At 40.7% G+C, this 18,401-nt stretch overlaps 2 protein-coding genes across 7 annotated transcripts; one reads left to right on the top strand and one right to left on the bottom strand.

Moving 5' to 3' along the window:
* The first annotated feature begins 3,915 nt into the window (after nt 1-3,915).
* On the top strand, nt 3,916-14,578 carry LOC135506073 (CMP-sialic acid transporter-like). 6 transcript variants are annotated; one of them, XM_064925463.1, is made up of 10 exons: nt 3,916-4,288; nt 7,497-7,756; nt 7,857-7,976; nt 8,077-10,350; nt 10,864-11,023; nt 11,136-11,288; nt 13,210-13,276; nt 13,364-13,540; nt 13,766-13,900; nt 14,065-14,578. In XM_064925463.1, the coding sequence occupies exons 4-10, from the start codon at nt 10,073-10,075 to the stop codon at nt 14,190-14,192; spliced, it is 1,098 nt and encodes a 365-aa protein (XP_064781535.1). In that variant the 5' UTR covers nt 3,916-4,288; nt 7,497-7,756; nt 7,857-7,976; nt 8,077-10,072; the 3' UTR covers nt 14,193-14,578. The 6 variants fall into 6 exon arrangements, with proteins under 6 accessions (XP_064781535.1, XP_064781536.1, XP_064781537.1 ...); XM_064925467.1 differs by lacking the exon at nt 3,916-4,288 and having other exon boundaries at nt 4,923-7,756; nt 8,077-8,170; nt 10,170-10,350; XM_064925464.1 differs by lacking the exon at nt 7,497-7,756.
* A 40-nt stretch (nt 14,579-14,618) lies between these two features.
* On the bottom strand, nt 14,619-17,465 carry LOC135506074 (akirin-2-like). The gene is made up of 5 exons (XM_064925468.1): nt 16,958-17,465; nt 16,132-16,275; nt 15,779-15,916; nt 15,620-15,691; nt 14,619-15,491 (listed from the first exon to the last, which is right to left on the bottom strand). Exons 1-5 carry the CDS (start codon nt 17,133-17,135, stop codon nt 15,481-15,483), a joined length of 543 nt encoding a protein of 180 aa, XP_064781540.1. The 5' UTR covers nt 17,136-17,465; the 3' UTR covers nt 14,619-15,480.
* Nucleotides 17,466-18,401: the final 936 nt, after the last annotated feature.

Raw genomic sequence — 18,401 nt, 5'->3', positions numbered from 1 at the left:
CAGTATGAATTGACCCGTTTAGTATTATATATTGTGGTTCAATGCTTTAGTATGATATATTACGTTAGGTTGCATTACATTAGCTTTATTCTATTGATAGCATATCAATGGAATAGCAGTCGTACGTCCTAAAATTCGTATTATAATGTACATTATCCTACATCTTGATTTCAACCATACAAATGCTTAGAACAAACTGTTTGTGTATAGTAGTTAAACGACAATCCAGAGTCATTTCTGCCTGTTGAAGTGTTTGTCCGACCTCTAAGGTGTTTTAAATGCCAAAGAATGGGACATGTAGCGGCTCTGCAAAGGGAAGAAAATATGTGCCAAGTGTGGAGGGGAACAAAATGATGGGGGATGGGATGGATGTATGCTGGGGTGCAGTAAAAGGCTAGAGGCCCAAAGATATATAATCACTCATGTATCTTATGCAGAGTCTGCAGGGCAGATTGGTGGAACTAAATCAAATCAAATGTAATTTTTATTTAACCTGGAAAGTCAGTTAAGAACAAATTCTTAATTACAATGACTGCCTACCCCGGCGCTGGGCCAATTGTGCGCCGCGCTATGGTACTCCCAATCACGGTCGGTGATGATAGTCTGGAATCGAACCAGGGTTTGTAGTGACGCCTCCAGCACTGAGATGCAGTGCCTTAGACTGATGCACCACTCAGGAGCCCATAGAATTAAGTTTTTTGTTATCCTTCAGTGGAACGACAAAAGTTTTATTGCTAACGGTCAGGAGTTTAACAAATATGTAATAGATTTAGAGATCAATTCTGATGTGATATGTGTTCAAGAAACATTGCTTAGACCACATCTTGATTTTATTATTGTTCAATCAGATTTGATATATCAACTGGACAGGATGGCAGGTGTGCTACGTACATAAGGGAAGGTCTTGTATATTGTAATATTACTGTCCCATATGAATGTGTGATGGCGGAAATCTACAGTGCAGGTCGTAATAAAGTTATTTGACAAGTGTTGTAAAAATGATCTGTAGCGATGTTGATGAAATTGGGCTCGAGAGATATTGTGCTGCGACTTTAATGCACATATTTTATGGGGACGCACACATAGTGGCTTGCGAAAGTCTTCACCTCTTTTGGCATTTTTTCTATCTTGTTGCCTTACAACCTGGAATTAAAATATATTTTTTGGGGGGGTTTGTATCACTTTGAAGAAGCAAAAATGTTTATTTTTTTTATTGTGAAACAAATAAGACTAATAACAGAACTTGAACATGAACCCCCCACATCTAGCAACTCGGATTTTCTTGCCTATTCTTGAAGGCAAAACTGCTCTAGCTCCTTCAAGTTGGATGGGTTCCGCTAGTGTACAAATTCTCCATTGGATTGAGTTTCTCAATTGGACAGTTTCCCAGTCCCTGCCGATGGAAAAACATCCCCACAGCATGATGCTGCCACCACAATGCTTCACTGGGGATGGGGTTCTTGGGGTGATGAGGTGTTGGGTTTGCGCCAGACAGCATTTTCCTTGATGGCCAAAAAGCTACTCCAAATCCAGACCTCCATGGGTTGATAAATTTGATTTCCATTGATAATTTTTGTGTGATTTTGTTGTCAGCACATTCAACTGTGTAAAGAAAAAAGTATTTAATAAGAATATTTCATTCGTTCAGATCTAGGATGTTATTTTAGTGTTACCTTTATTTTTTTGAGCAGTGTATATGTGTGACCGATCATGTGACACTTAGATTTCACACAGGTGGAATTTAACTAATTCCGTGACTTCTGAAGGTAATTGGTTGCACCAGATCTTATTTAGGTGCTTCATTGCAAAGGGGGTGAATACATATGCACGCACCACTTTTCTTGGGGGGTTCAGTATTTTTTTTTCACTTCACCAATTTTGAATTTTGTGCTTCATTGAGGGGTCCATTACATGAAATACAAGTCAAAATCCATTTAAATTACAGGTTGTAACGTAACAAAATAGGAAAAATGTGACGGGGGGGTGAATACTTTTGCAAGGCAATGTAGATGCTAATGGTACTATTGTCGAAGATATGATGGAGACAAGAACATATGTCTTAATGATGGGTCTGGTACAAGAGTTGTTGTTAGAGGGGTTACACACTGCCTGGACCTCACAATGGCTTCTAACTCTTGCATCTGTGTGAATGGAATGAATGATTCTACTGTTGGAAGTGATCATTTTCTGATTTTGTGTACCATGAACTGTGATGTTAATATGTTGATTTTCAAAGGAAGAGCGCTTTTAGAACGCAGGATCATTAAGTCTGTCAAGAGTTCTGCTCTACAATCGGCAGGGGTACTGAACTGGGGGATGTATGGTCTATGTTGAAGAAGATGACTGGAAGAAGCAAGCCCAATAGTTTTGGTTGTGGGTCAAAAAATGTTCGGAACTGATAGAAAAAGCTGACTTGTTGGGGAAGACATTTGCTAGGGTACATAGTTGGGTTAATTTGGCTGAAGTATATAAGCAACGCAGGTGGGAGTTTTTAAATGCTCATGTTAATGTGTATAAGAAAAGGGATACTGTTGACTCTTCCTTGGATGCTGTTTTTACCATACATGAGATGCGTTCAGCCTTAATAGGCTGTATATACAGCCCCAGGTCATGATCAATTGTGATGTTTAAGCATCTACCTGATGAGGTCAAATATGTTTTCCTGGGCTTATTTAATAAGATTTGGAGTGAGGTGCTTAGACCTTCTGGTTGGAAAAGTGGAGTCATATCACCTTTTGTAAAGCCTGGTAAGGACCCTTCATGCACTGATAGTTACAGACCAATAGCACTGACCTCTAACTTGTGTGAACTGATGGAAAAGATGATTGATAGAGGTTTATTGAGTCGATGTCAAAGTGGATTCTGTAAAGGTAGATCTACTTTGGATGCATTAGTAAAGGTGAGAAATGAAGTTGAAAAAACTCTGGTAATGAAAGAAGTAGTGGCTACTGTCTTTTTTGACATTGAAAAGGCTTATGACGCTATGGAGAGAAGGCCTACTAATTTAAAATGAGACTTGGTATTGGTGGAGATTATATAACTGGGTTTTGGCCGCCTTATTTAATTGCTCTTCAAGTTAAAATAGGATCAATTTTATCTGATGCCTATGGAGTTGACAATTGTATTCCTCAAAGCAGTGCTATCAGTCCTATTTTGTTCAACATTATGATTAATGTGTTTTGAATGTAGGTAGGGGTATTGGGGCTTCCCTATATGCTGATGGAGCTATATGGAAGAGGGGAAGGAATGTATCTTGTGATCAAATCTATTCAACAAGCTGCAGTGGATGTTGAAAGAGTGTCGATAGACTGGGATTTTAAATTGTCAGTGGTGACGTCTTTGAATGTTCTTCTCGAAGAAGAAAGTTGCTGATAATATACAGGTGTTTCTGTATGGGCAGCCTATGGGGGAGGATTTCTAAGTACAAATATTTGGGTCTATGGTTCAATGAGTGATATATATATATATATGGAAAGGTCATGTCATACATGTTGAAACAAAGTGTAAGAAGGTGGTGAATCTTATGCCCTCGGTCTCTGGTTACGAATGGGGTGCTGACAGACCATCGTTAATGGATATTTATAGAGCTCTGATCAGGACTACAATTGATTGCAGGTGTATCGTTTATGGAACGGCGGCGAAGACTTGGCTTCAGAAACTGGACAGAATCCAGTAAATAGCTTTAAGGATATGTATTGATGCGTTTAAATCAACATCTGTATGTGCTTTACTAGTGGAGGCAGGTGAGATGCTTTTGGATATATGCCGTAAAAAAAATTGTCAGCTTTTCGGGTAAGGTTGTGAGGTTGAGCATCCCATTTCTACATTTCACAGATGGATCCAAGGACCCAGTTAGTGGGCATACAGGAGCAGGTGTTTAAGTTCCTGAATTTGATGTGCAGTCACACAGGGCGGTGCACAATTGGACCAGCGTTGTCAGGGTTAGGCCGTCATTGTAAATACGATTTTGTTCTTAACTGACTTGCCTAGTTAAATAAAGATTAATACAGTTGGCGGCATGCACATTTAACGTTGGTTTGCGGACTGCCATTATATAATTGACAAACATCAAGCGAATGCTTGAAATTTATACATCCGGTGAAAAAATCAGTCTCATTGTTCTATTTGTGATTCGCTTGGTGACAGGCGGCTCGGCTCCGGGACTGCAGCTGGATGCATCTTAGATGCAGACCGATGACAATGGTTTGAAGTCTGGTTCGTTCAACGTTAAATACCCATTCATTTTACAACGCACCATAACAATCAAGTTAGCTAACCATGGCTAACGGTAAGTGAAATTTGCAATTCTTAGCTACTTGTAATGCTAACGTTAGATGGCTAGCTAGTCTTTAATGTTTCGAAACTAAACACAGTAAGCTAGCGTTTAAATCAGTAATATTATTGAGTTTGAATTTATTTGCTAGCAAGTTAAAAAGTGTGTTTTTATGTTGCGAACGGAAAAGAGTCGTCTCTGAATCATGGAAGCGCAAATGCTATGTAGCTAGCTAGTTAGCCAGGTGCAGATTTAGCAAGGTGGATCTTGCTAAACCAATCCCCCGGCTGCAAAGATTGTTTTTGTAAACGAATTCAGAAAATAACGAATCACGTCAAGTGTCTGTCCACAGCCCTTTTCAAACTGCATTGTTAAGCTTTTATCCCTGGATTCACACTTGTGTATTCCAAAGCCCTGGACAAACGTAACTTGCTGATGCGACCATTTGTTACATGCAAGGCATTTATTTGCATATTAGGTCCCCTTGCTGCTAGCATAGCATTTTGTTTCCAATAATGAATGTTTGGAAACAAGGTTTCACTTTCGAAATGTGATCTTGCCCCTGCACAGAGAATGTTGTTCACGGACGAGACATCAACTTTTCTGATCCAGGCAAAAGCATGCAACAACATTATCATGGATGGTAATATCTGGATAAATGTTAACATAATAAATTATTGAAAACCAACGGAAATTGAGACCTGTGTGAAGCTAGCCACAAGTGGAATTTGCGTTAGAGAGAGTAGGGAAAACAGCAGGTCCGGGACAAGGTATGCTACTCGGTGACACTCACCGAACACAACTGTAGAGTTTGTAAACAAATATTCGCATCTTAGCTAATTATTTGAAAAACGAACTGCTTCGAAGACCATGTAATCCATGATGGACTGCCATAGTTGTTAATTACCTATATTATCCTAATGGTGATGCACCTTTACACATTTAAATCAGCACAACGCCCGCCTTGGGGCGGCAGGGTAGCCTAGTGGTTAGTGTTGGACTAGTAACCGAAAGGTTGCAAGTTCGAATCCCCGAGCTGACAAGGTACAAATTTGTCGTTCTGCCCCTGAACAGGCAGTTAACCCACTGTTCCTAGGCCGTCATTGAAAATAAGAATTTGTTCTTAACTGACTTGCCTCGTAAAATAAAGGTAAAATAAAAATGTGCCAAAAATGCATCAAGTCAATCGCTTGGCCTGATATAAGTATAGATACAGTAAAGTACACACTAAAGAGTAAAAAAAACATGTAAGAAAAATTGTTTAAAAAATAAAAAGCACAACTGCAGACTTCAAAGAATAGGCCAGGGCATTCCGAGTTGATCAGATGGTGCCTGCTAATGTCATCGGCCTCCCCCTTTGCTTGAGGAACAAAATAAGAAGCCCCTCCCCCCTTTTAAGTAAATCAAGTGAAAAGGAGACTGGAGTAGGACTTTAATTTGTGCTCCTCCAGTTACACAACATCCCTTCCTATCTCTAATTTGATAGGCCTACCTGTAAAATGGAAGGGGTGTCGTATCCCCTTAACCAGAGAAATGGGACAACATTTACACACACTTTGGTTGAACTCATACCTTGGTTGACTCAGCTTGGCAATGCTACTTTCAGCTTGATCTCAATTATTGGAGAGAGGCCTCATTGCTTTATTAGGTATGAAGGGTGTCAATGGTGCTTTTGTTATTGGTCAATTTTGTTGTAACTAGTACTCTTTGTATGTTGGCCTATGTTAATTTAATAGGCCTACATTAAATTGTATTGGTAACATACACATTTAGCAGATGTTATTGCGGGTGTAGTGAAATGCTTATGTTTGTAGCTCTAACCGTGACATGAGTTGGGGTCAATGTGAATTGAAGTCAGTCAATTCAGGAAGTGATTGGAATTTACAAAATGGAGAGAACTTGACATAAATCGCTTCTCCTTGTCCGCTTATTTAGAAGTAAATGGAAATGGATGAACCTACCTCTTAAATTATTGAATTGGAATATAATTTCTCAAATTGACCCCAACCCTGAGGCTTAAATTCAACACTTAGATGAGGATCACACTGCGCAACATCCATTATGGTTCCATAGGCTCTCCAATTCACCTTCATTTACAGTTTTACTCTGTTCAAGTAGACAGTTATCAATAGTTCGTTTCTTTATTAGTCATTCAAAATGTACAGGCCTACGGTATTTGGTACCCTCTGCTGGTGATTTGCAGGATGTGCAATGATTACACGTAAAAGAATGGCTGTGATTGCCTACTATGATCCATTTTATAGAGAGAAATTGGCATAACTTTAAAACTAGCAGAGATCTAAGTCTGGAAATTTGATATGCCTGTAGAGTATGTTCAACATTATATTGTAACATTCCCATTCAAAATATTTATTTTTAGTCATGTAAGAAAATTGTTACTTAAATCAAAATACTACTCTTATTATAGGGCAAGTGGTAAAGCTTGATTTGACATGTAGTCAGTGATATGTAGCCCAAAATCATGTTTAATGACATTTCATCTTTCAATCATGCAAGACTTCATGTATGCATATGGTTCCCGCCATAGAGCTAACAATAGGCCCCAATCACCACACAACCCCCGCCACAAGACGCACTTGCCATGGCTGAGAGATCTTGGGTGAAGAGGCAAGAATTGTTTTAATTTGCATAACTGTTTAAATGCTTTAAAAAAATTGACAGACTAGAAATAAGAATGTTCTCTTTTGTATTGCATGTTACTTGGTTTTATTCCCCCCTTATTATTTGCATTTCACAGCAACACCTACAGTCCACAATCTTAATTTAGTTTGAGGATATGCATTTCTAAAATGTTTGTTACAAAAAATGTATTTCCTTAGTTTGTCCTGGTGGTCGGTATTTCTAATCTTCATGCCTTAGTGGATAATATTGTGCCCATGTCAAACCGAGCTGGTAGCACAGGTCATGCTGACCAGACTTGGCTTCATGTCCACTCTCCTGGAGCCAGAGCTCCACATCTGGAGGCAGATGTTTATGGGATTGTGTTACCACAAGGCCTTGTCCCTGCCTTTGGCCATCCATCGATCAGGCAGGGAAAAGGTTTAAAGAACTCCTCCATGATGCTCTGTTCAAGTGGACTGAGTAAATCCTTAATTACCATTACTAGTAGTATAAAGGAATGACGTAAGTGAAAATCACAATTTCCACGACCATGTTTTGCAAAGGACTAAAACCCTGGAATGTCACATGTAATTATTTGCAGGTCTTTGTACATTACTTCCCACGTCGCATTGACGTCGTAAAGGATCCAAAGTACCAGTAGCAGCTGGCATTGGAGTATGAAGACCAAGCATGGGAGCTAGGTGTGACTTGTGCCTTCCCACTGGTTCCCCTGGTCCCACAATAAAGTACACCTGAGTGATGATTATGGGATTGCAATTTTGGCCACGCTGATCAGACACTTTGTTTGAGAGACTGCGATGCATGGCTGCTGCTAGGCCTACTTCTGCTGGGATTTAAAGTGTAAGAAGATAACTTCTCATTTTAATCATCACTTTTTTCTCTTTTTTTCTGCATTTATGCATAGTCCAGTCAAATGAAGTGTCTAATGCATTCATTTCAGGATGGGAGTGAAGGCAAGATTTGCCAGATTTCCAAGACAACTACTTCTAGTGCACCCCCAGCAGGACCCCCTCTTGCAGCACCACCTGCTCCTCCAATGGCTGGCCTTGTGATCCACAGTGTAAGATGTTAGAATTGAATGTGATTGTTCCTTATTTTCTCTGCACTTGTGCACTATCCAGACCAGAAATTATAGGTGTCTAATACCTCTATTATTACAGCATGGGGGCAGAGGCAAGGTTGGACACCCGGCGGCTGTCGTTCCATCAGTTCAGCCATGTGGAGGCAAATAAGTACTTTCAGCCGACTCGCAGGGTATGTTATTTACTGTTATTGGTAGAAATGTCATCAATATATGTTTAAGTGTGCATGTGTTGAAAAGTATTTAGTAATCAATGCGACACCTAAAATATCCATATGATTACAGGGTAAAGTGAACAGTGCGGTTATCTGCAGCCCCAGGATCACCCTTGATGGTCAGTGTGACAGGGAGGTGGACGTTCAGCCACCTTTCTACCACACCAATCTTTTTTTTTTTTTACTAATCAACTGCTCAACATTACCAAGAGTATTAGAATCTGGTGAGAACAAAATGTAGAACAGCCTGCAGCTCGTAAAGAGCAGGTGGGGGCAGCCCTGATAGGTGAAGAGAAGCCCAAATGGGTGAACTGTTATTCTTCAATCTACTTTATTCTACATTTTCTTGTAAATATTTCATGGGTGTATGTTGATTTGTGTATTTTCCAGGAGCTGGCTCGGTTGTCTTATTAAAAAGAGAACAGGGACAAATTTGTCAGTTTCTCCTATATTGGCTCAAATTGGTTACTGTTTTTTACTTCTCTCTGGAAATTTGTTTCTTTAAATAAATACTGAATAAAACATTTCTGTTGCAATTTGTTTATTATTGGGTATGTTAAATACTGTCACCGAGTAGGCTGATATCCGTGGACCTAAGATCCATAGGTAAGGCTGTACATTGCAAGGTGAATGTTCAAATACACTGTTGGTTGAGTAGTGAACTTAATGTGGCTAGTTTCACACCGTTTTCAAAGTCCCCCCAATAAGTGCATTGACCATAATATTTGTGAAAACTCTTCAGTTATGTTCAGTGGGTGTCACTTTATATAGACCGATACCCCATTTCATGGGTGAACAATCTCTAGCTTAGGCTCTACTGTCCAATATGAGTTCAACAGTCGACACGTATTATAGGCTTAATGTGGTTAATTTCACACTGGTTTTAGAGTTGCACTGTATGCTTTACTTTGTGTAAACTCAGTTGTGTTCTGTGGGTGTCACCGAGTAGGCTGATACCCCATTTCATGGGTGCACAATATGGCTTGATTCTGTTTGGAAGGCTCCTGCGTGGTGCAGCGGTCTAACTCACTGCATCTCCGTGCAAGAGGCGTCACTACAATCCCTGGTTTGTATCCAGGCTGTATCACATCCGGCTGTATTTGGAGTCCCACAATTGGCCCAGTGTCGTCCAGGTTTGGCCGGGGTAGGCTTTCATTATAAATAAGAATTTGTTCTTAACTGACTTCCCTAGTTAAATAAAGGTGTGCATCACTTTCAATGGGGGACATTCATTTTTAATGCGAAAACCAAATTCTACTATTGTGACTTCCTTATTGTGGCTAGCTTCACACAGGTGATATTGAGCGTTTGCTGCCCTTCCAGCTGTAGAGTTGGGAGACTTTCGACACACCCACTCGCCTGCTACCCATACTTGGGAGTTTATTGCTTCAGTTGGCTAGCTGCCTATGTGAGAAGATGTTAGCCAGCCTGCATAACACCTGTTTTTGTTGGCCATAGCAACCAATGTATTTGCACAGATGAAAGTATTGTGTTTTTTTTGTCAGGTTTTTGTCCTCAGATGGAAGGATGAAAGGGTATACATTTACTTATCAAAATAGCTACAGAGGCATCACAAGCCTATGCAAATTAAGTGAACGTGCAGCTTTTCTGATTGGACAATGAAAATTAGTTATTCTGACCCCTTTTCACACTGGCTATTTTTGCATCGTGTTTCTGGGGCAAGTCCCGAAAAGTCAGTGCTAACCTTCCTCCTGAGCAGAGCCAACTAGCCCTGGACTAAGGTTGGTACTAGCCCATTTTAGAATGTTCCAAGTGTGAACACACTTAGCCCCAGGCTAAAATCTCCCTTAGCCCAGGACTAAGTAGGCTCTTAGCCCTGGGCTAAGGTGCAGTGTGAACATGCCTAGTATGTGTGATTTCTGGTTCCTTGCCTCACTGACCTACTTGCTGTCAACTTTACACTTTCTGCTGTCAAGACTCTGTCCTCTCTCCACAGAGCCAGTGAGTGTGGTGTTCAAGGTGTACTGTCTGTCAGTGATGACAATGGTGGCAGCAACTTACACTGTGGTATTACGATACACAAGGACCATATCATCAACAGCTATGTACTTCTCTACAACAGCAGTATGCGTCACAGAGGTTATTAAATTGTTCTTGAGCCTTGGGATGTTGACCAAGTAAGTAGGCTTTATCTAGGGCCCAGCTTTGCCACCTATTCTATATCCTGTGTTTTCATGACAGACCAAATAATGTCCATAATCCATGTGTAAACTAAACAAGTGATTGCTATCCAAGTGGTCTCAGCCTTGAATAAATATATAGAATACCCTTGAATGGATTGACATAATAGTTTGCCATATTGCCCGGGCAAGTAAGTTGAGCCTTGCCCTCTGGTAGCCCCATTAGGCAGATTATATATATCTTTTTTTTTTGTTACACTGATTACCAACATGCAAAGTATTCCAGTAGTCCTATTTGTTCCTCCTCCTGTGTGTAGGTGAAAATAGCTACTTTAATTAAACTGATCATAATCTTCGAGCAACCAAAGAATACTCCTGACTTGCCCGATAGGGGAGTGCCTTTCAGACATTAAATGTCAATCTCTGCCTTGTATTGAGTATTTTGTTGAAAGAATTAATGCCCTAGTTGCTCAACTTTTGTATATGTTTGTTTTAATTTTTACCTTGCAGAGAAGCTGGCAGCTTTGGCAGGTTAAAAGCATCCATAGTTGAACATGTGTTTCAGTGTCCAAAAGAGCTGCTGAAACTGAGTGTTCCCTCTGTGGTCTATGCGATTCAGAATAACATGGCCTTCATAGCCCTGAGCAATCTTGATGCAGCTGTGTATCAGGTATTAACTTGAAATTAAATGATTTCTTCGGAAAACTGCACATTAATAATTGACTTGTATTACTTCCTTCCTGGTTCATATGCTCACTGTTCCACTGCATCTCCCTACCAAGGTGACCTATCAGTTGAAGATCCCGTGCACAGCCCTATGCATGGTCCTAATGCTGAACCGCTCTCTCAGCAGGCTGCAGTGGTTGTCTGTCTGCATGCTGTGTGGGGGTGTTGCTTTGGTCCAGTGGAAACCTGCAGAGGCCACTAAAGTCCAGGTACCCTTGGTATTTTTCTAGCATTATTTTTTAAATTTAACCTGCATTAATCTAAAAACACCCATTTGATGTCAGAATACTTATTGTACAAGGGAGACCTTGCCAATGGGCATGTCAAGTGTATTGATGAGTTCATTGATGATCTTATTAAGCAATAAGGCACGTGGGGGTGTGGTATATAGGGCTTTTGTAAAGTATTCAGACCCCTTCACTTTTTCCATATTTTGTTATGTTACAGCCTTATTTTAAAATTGATGAAATTGTTTTTTTTTCTCAGTCTACACAATACCCCATAATGACAAAGCAAAAACAGGTTTTTAGAAATGTTTGCAAGTTGATAAAAAAAACACAATTCAGACCCTTTACTCAGTACTTTGTTGAAGCATCTTTTGGCAGTGATTACACCCTCGAGTCTTCTTTGGTATGACGCTACAAGCTTGGCACATCTGTATTTGGGGAGTTTCTCCCATTCTTCTCTGCAGATCCTCTCAAGCTCTGTCAGGTTGGAAGGGGAGCGTCGCTGCACAGCTATTTTCAGGTCTCACCTGAGATGTTAGATTGGGTTCAAGTCCAGCTCTGACTGGGCCACTCAAGGACATTGAGACTTGTCCCGAATCCACTCCTGCGTTGTCTTGGTTGTGTGCTTAGGGTTTTTGTCCTGTTGAAAGGTGAACCTTCACCCAAGTCTGAGGTCCTGAGCGCTCGGGAGCAGGTTTTCATCAAGGATCTCTCTGTACTTTGTTCCGTTCATCTTTCCCTCGATCCTGACTAGACTCCCAGTCCCTGCTATTAAAAAATATTCCCACAGCATGGTGCTGCCACCGTGCTTCACCGCAGGGATGGTGCCAGGTTTCCTCCAGATGTGACGCTTGGCATTCAGGCCAAAGAGTTCAATCTTGGTTTCATCAGACCAGACAATCTTGTTCCACATGGTTTTTTAGGTGCCTTTTGGCAAACTCCAAGTGGGCTGTCATGTACCTTTTTACTGAGGAGTGGCTTCCGTCTACCATAAAGGCCTGATTGGTGGAGTGCTGCAGAGATGGTTGTCTTTCTGGAAGGTTCTCCCATCTCCGCAGAGGAAGTTTGGAGTTTTGTCAGTGACCATCAGTTTCTTGGTCACCTCCCTGACCAAGGTCCTTCTCCCCCAATTGCTCAGTTTGGCTGGGTGCCAGCTCTAGGAAGAGTCTTGGTTGTTCCAAACGGTTTCCATTTAAGAATGATGGAGGCCACTTTGTTTTAGGGGACCTTCAATGCTGCAGACATTTATTGGTACCCTTCCCCAGATCTGTGCCTCAACACAATCCTGTCTTCGAGCTCAATTCCTCCGACCTCATGGCTTGGTTTTTGCTCAGACATGCACTGTCAACTGTGGGACCTTGTACAGATAGACTTTCCAAATCATGTCCAATCAATTGAATTTACCACAGGTGGACTCGAAGTTGTAGAAACATCTCAAGGATGATCAATGGAAACAGTATAGCAAAGGGTCTGAATACGTTTTTATTTTCTGTTTTCGCTTTGTCATTATGGGATATTGTGTGTGGATAATTTGTTTTAAATCTATATTTTAGAATAAGGCTGTAACCTAACAATGTGGAAAGAGTGAAGGGATCTGAATACGTTCTGAATGCACTCTATGGCAGTTATACCACAGCTAAGGGATTTTCTTATGCGCGACGCAACGCGGAAGGCCTAGTTACAGCCCTTAGCCATAGTATATTGGCAATATACCACAAACCCCTGAGGTGTCTTATTGCTATTATAAACTGGTTACCAAAGCAATTAGAACAGTACAAATATTTGTTTTGTCATACCTGTGGTATATAGTTTGATATAAGCCAATCAGCATTCAAGGTTCATAATGGCTTGTTTAGAATCCAAGGATTTGATAAGGATGTTACACATGTTCTAATCTTATCAGGTTGAGCAGAACCCTTTTTGGGGGTTCATGGCCATTGCTATCGCTGTATTCTGCTCTGGATTTGCAGGTAATGTATCTTAATTATCTTCATACCTTTAATATTACATGATGATAATGGCAGGTTATTTAATGCTGTCACTTTGTGTTTGAACAGGTGTGTACTTTGAGAAGGTCCTGAAGAGCTCAGACACATCCCTATGGGTGCGGAACATCCAGATGTACCTGTCTGGCATCGTGGTCACCTTCGCTGTTGTTTACATGACTGAGGGTACTCAGGTTATACAGAAAGGCTTCTTCTACGGTTACACGCCTTGGGTGTGCTTTGCAGTTTGTGAGTCAAATTTTAAGCTTGATACATAAACACAATCATGTTTTTTTTTTTTCAGCAGCAGTTGTCAAAGTGCTATATAGATACCCATCCCAAAACCCCAAAGAGCAAAGCAGATTTTTATGCAATTAAGGTTTTCTTGCTTTTCTACCATGCCTGGGGATGTTTTTTTATTTTCCTAACCTGAATTTGTACATTGAAGTTACATTTGTTATTTTATCCTTCCAGTTCTGGCCAGTGTGGGTGGTTTGTACACATCAGTGGTGGTGAAGTACACAGACAATATCATGAAAGGCTTCTCTGCTGCAGCCGCCATCGTTCTCTCTACTGTGGCATCTGTCGCTCTGTTTGGGCTACAGATAAGTGAGTTGATCAATCAGATCTCTGTGGGCAGGGACTATCATGAGTTACTGTTCAGACACTGGGCTTTGACACTCGTGTTAATATAAGAATCTGACCAACATATTTTGGCTGAGTGAATTTATAGTCCATTGCAGGTTTTCAGTAACCATTCTCTTTTCTTTCAGCTGTTAACTTTGCCAGTGGAGCAATGCTAGTGTGTATCTCCATATACCTGTATGGACTCCCAAAACAAGACACCACCAAGCTTCCAAGAGCAGACAATGATGCCAAGCAGAAACTGATCACTGTTTGAGGCCTGGAAGAACTTAAACATTTATGGCCTTTCCTGACCACTGAGCTGGACCTGCCCGAGGCCCTCTGTTGCGTATAGATTAAGAGTGTCGGCAAGGAACTTTAATTTATTAATGCTGGAGCAGAAATTAAGGGAAGGGATTTTAAAATACACTTCAATATTCTGTGGAGCTGAGTCAAAGAAATGACCTGTTTTTGTTGACTGTGTTACTGCTGTCAGTCATTCCACTTGTCACAGTACTAAATGTATATACACAGCTGACAATCATGTCATTGTTGTAGCTGTCATTATCTATAATACAGTCTTGGGTCGTCTGTTTTGAACATTCAAAATACATTTGTTGACCCTCAATGTTAATGGCAATAAATCTGAACTGTTATGCATTGCCAGAGATGTTAACTACAATTTATAAAAAATACCACAATGTCAAATCAGAACACCCTTTAATGTATAGCTTTTATTATTTAGCTTTTCCCAACCCAAGTCCATTAATCTACATGGTGAACAAAAGTCAAGCAAAACTACATAATGTACATAGTCATTTACCAGTACAATCTAACCACAACTGATAAAAGGCCAGGATGTTCTCTTCTGGAGTCTAGGCCAGAAGCTTCTTTGATTTATTTTGTTGTGACCACCACCCCTGCAAAGATGCATGTTGATTTGCTAAAAAATGTGGCATCTTTGCAACAAACATTTATGGAACAAAAACTGGCAGAAGAGTCAGCCTGTGCCAGTCTGTTTGGGCTATAATGCCAACTTGTTATTCATTGCTGTCCTTGGCAAGAGCACAAACATCTGTGACAAGCCTAGCAGAGTTGGGAATGGCAGGTCACTAACAAAAAAGGCATCAGAAAAAACCCTGAATAAATATCAATACAGCAATGAAAACAGGCCACTGGTAGAATAATAGGTAGCAGAGGTCCAGATGTGTTGCCAGGAGCAGGCCAAGGCTTCATCCAAAATTGCACCCTATATTCCCTCTATATAGTGCACTAATTTTGACAAGAGCCATATGGGCACTAATCATTTGTAGTGCACTATAATACAGGAAATTGGGTGCCATTTGGGACACATACCAAATTCCAGAGGAAGAGAACGTAGTTGCCACTGACAGAAGTTTGAGGCAGCCTGTGCCCACAGGAGAGATGGCACTGCTACGAGTTCAACTAGACCCACTGAGTCCCTGGAGAATACAGTTGGCAGAGAATCAGCTGAGGAGTTTTCAGCGATTTAAAAAAAAAAAAAAAAAGGGGAAACTGGTATTCCATCAAACATCGGGTTTCACTCAGGAAACATCTGGAGAGGGAGAGAGAGCAACTATAAATACAGATTAATGGAAACAAAGGTTAACATTCAGCATGGTACAGAATTGACAGGGGTGTTTATCAAGGGGAGGCATGTTGCTAATAAAGTTTGTTACTCACAGCTAGCAGGTTGCTCTCCAAATCGCCGCATTAGCTGATCGTGAGTGAACTTAACGAAAGCATCATATTGCTCTGCAGAAAGAGCAAAAGGTCAGACAAATGGAGTGTGCCATACCTTCTTCTGCAGAAAACAAGTCACAGAAAGTTTCTCCGACATACCTGCTAGTTTTGTTGTCAATATCTCATCATACTCTTCCTTTATCTTCTCCTCTCGTTCTTTAAGCAGTCGTTCACATATCATCCCAACCTGTCTCAAGGTAAACAGAGGCTGCTCTTTTCTAGATGGGGAGATAGTACCTGTATGGAGAATGAGTATATTATCAGGGAGAACGTTCGCAAAACCACTTACCCTAAAATAATTCTGACATTAAATGAAGCCAAGGGGCATACAACTGCAAGCTAACAAAAGGGATAGAAATTGTTGTGGGACAACCAATGGTATCCAGTTGAAGACCCTAAGATGTCCTTCCTGAGTAAAAGCAGACTGGACATACCTGGCAGACTGGACATACCTGGCAGACTGGATCCACTAAGGATGGAGCTATGCGATTGTGACTCCAGGGGACAACAGACCTCTGTCTGCTGAATGCTGTTCTCCAGGTGCCTTCGCTTCTGCATCCGTTTGTACTCTTGTTTGATATTGTGCAGGATTTGCTCTGGATTGGAGAACAAGGGCAATAGTTGGTTAGGGCAAGTTAAATTATTCCAAATATCATTTGCACAACATACTCTAGTAATATACTTTGTTAGTGTAGTTATACTTAAAGTAACTAACCACAATATGACCTTAATTTGAGAAGAGAAGCAGTAAAACTCTAGTTAGCCACTTCCCTAGCAAATGAGAACACAATCCCAAACACTCCCGAGGCAGTTCCTGTGCACAGCCATTTGAGAGAACAAGGGGTGTGCCAATCCTAGCCATGTTAAGAGTATTATACTGCCAAAATATGGTGACATGGCATCATCCTATGTTGCTGGTAAAGTGTTTCAGCTAAATGTAAAATGATGCTCATTTAAAATATCTAACGTTAGCTACAGTAGTTAGCTTAGTTTGTTGGTTGAAGGTTTATGACCGACCTAGCTGTCATGCTAAGTGGCTAGCAAACAACATTTATGGACAGTTAGTATGTCTGTCGCTACCACAAGCTAGCCAACAACACATGCAGTGTTTACAAGCTTATCAGTATGTAAATTACTAGTTGTAACGTTAAACCAATTGAGTTTCCTAGCCAGCTAACGATTTGTCAGTTAACTTCACACGAAGGTACGCTAACAACACATTTCATGAATAAATTCCCATGCCTGCCTCAAATCTAGTAGCTATGAAATGTTGCTAACCGGTTGTGAGTCTGGACGACACTTCTCCAAATGGCGAGGGCTCCATACGCAGATATTTCTGGGGTGATGAGGTGTACGCGGCTGGAGACATTGGGGCGCATCTCCTCCTTTTGGGGGACGCCTGGTTAATCAATGGATCGAAATCCATAGTCCTTTTCAAAGTAGCCCCACAAGCCATTCCGTTCACAATATCTTCTCGCTATAAAAACGAGAAAGCTGTGGTTTTCGCTATCAGAGGGCACAACAATCAGAGTTCCTGTGACTGGGCCGTTCTTCTCGGACTAACGATACCTCAAGGAAAATTCAGATTAGAAACAAATGGCGTAGTTGTTTCGCCTATGTGAGTCTTAACAGCATCCAAATCGCAGACCCTGTAATGGCCGATTGTTAGTTGAAATTAATTTAGTAAATCATTTTATATTAATTAGTATATACAACCAGATGATAGTAGATTCGGACACGTATTTCCTTCTGCCAATGTCGTTGACAAATTCTTTCCTTGATGACATCCAACATGACGTCAAATTCTGAGCCAATGGGCATGCGCAATTAATGATTGTTATGCTGGTATATGTAGTGTATTTGTCATACAGTTTTCATTCGTTCATATCCAATAGTTGGGTTTTTGCACTACATTCCCCGCAAATCATGAATACCAAAACCACCTACCAAATTTAAATTCTCCAGTACGTTCAAACGATTTGAAGAATTTGAATAAAGCTATTCGTTAATCACTAACCAAGAACATAACGTTTGAAAAGGTGTCCCCCGTTCATTATAAAGGATGGTCTCATTTCTGAATGTGCAAATCGGATTCAACTTAATTGTATTGCTGTTGTACATAACAGTTATATGGTAGACCTATTCTCGATTGTTCAGAGCCCAGTTTCCCGATAGTGATGTAATTTAGGTTTATAAGTGTTTGAAAGATGTATCTTCCCTACAACTGCCGAAGATCACAAAACACCATGAGAACGGACTCTAAATGCTTGTGCATGCTTCGGTTAGGCTGGGCCACCCAATTAGACTACAATCAAGTAGGGCCGCTAGAACGAATCAGTTGGATGGGCCTTTGATTTCCATAGGTGAACACGTTTTTTCACGAGACCTCGGGTGTTAATATGAAAGACCATAGGCAGCTCGTGAGTTTCAAGGTTGTGGAAGATAACAATGTATCCTACCATTTCTACGTGCCAATTATGATTGTTGTTATATGCGCATTTTCGTGGAACAGTTTAATTTCAAGAATAACGTTTTTGTTTATCCTGATAAGTGATGGATCTTTCAATCACACATATCTCTACTCTGCCTGTCTGCACCCCTTTCTATCTGTCTTGACTTGTTCCTAGCGAACTTGCAACATTGTATCAACTAGCCTATTCAGAGTTTCCAGCACCAGTGGCTCATGACAGACTGCTGTTTTTATGAAGTTTCCACTGGATAT

Source organism: Oncorhynchus masou, chromosome 19 (genome assembly GCF_036934945.1).
Source record: "Oncorhynchus masou masou isolate Uvic2021 chromosome 19, UVic_Omas_1.1, whole genome shotgun sequence".
NCBI classification, from domain to species: domain Eukaryota; kingdom Metazoa; phylum Chordata; class Actinopteri; order Salmoniformes; family Salmonidae; genus Oncorhynchus; species Oncorhynchus masou.
The sequence above is the reverse complement of the archived record's forward strand: the minus strand, read 5'-3'. Positions and strand labels throughout refer to the sequence as shown.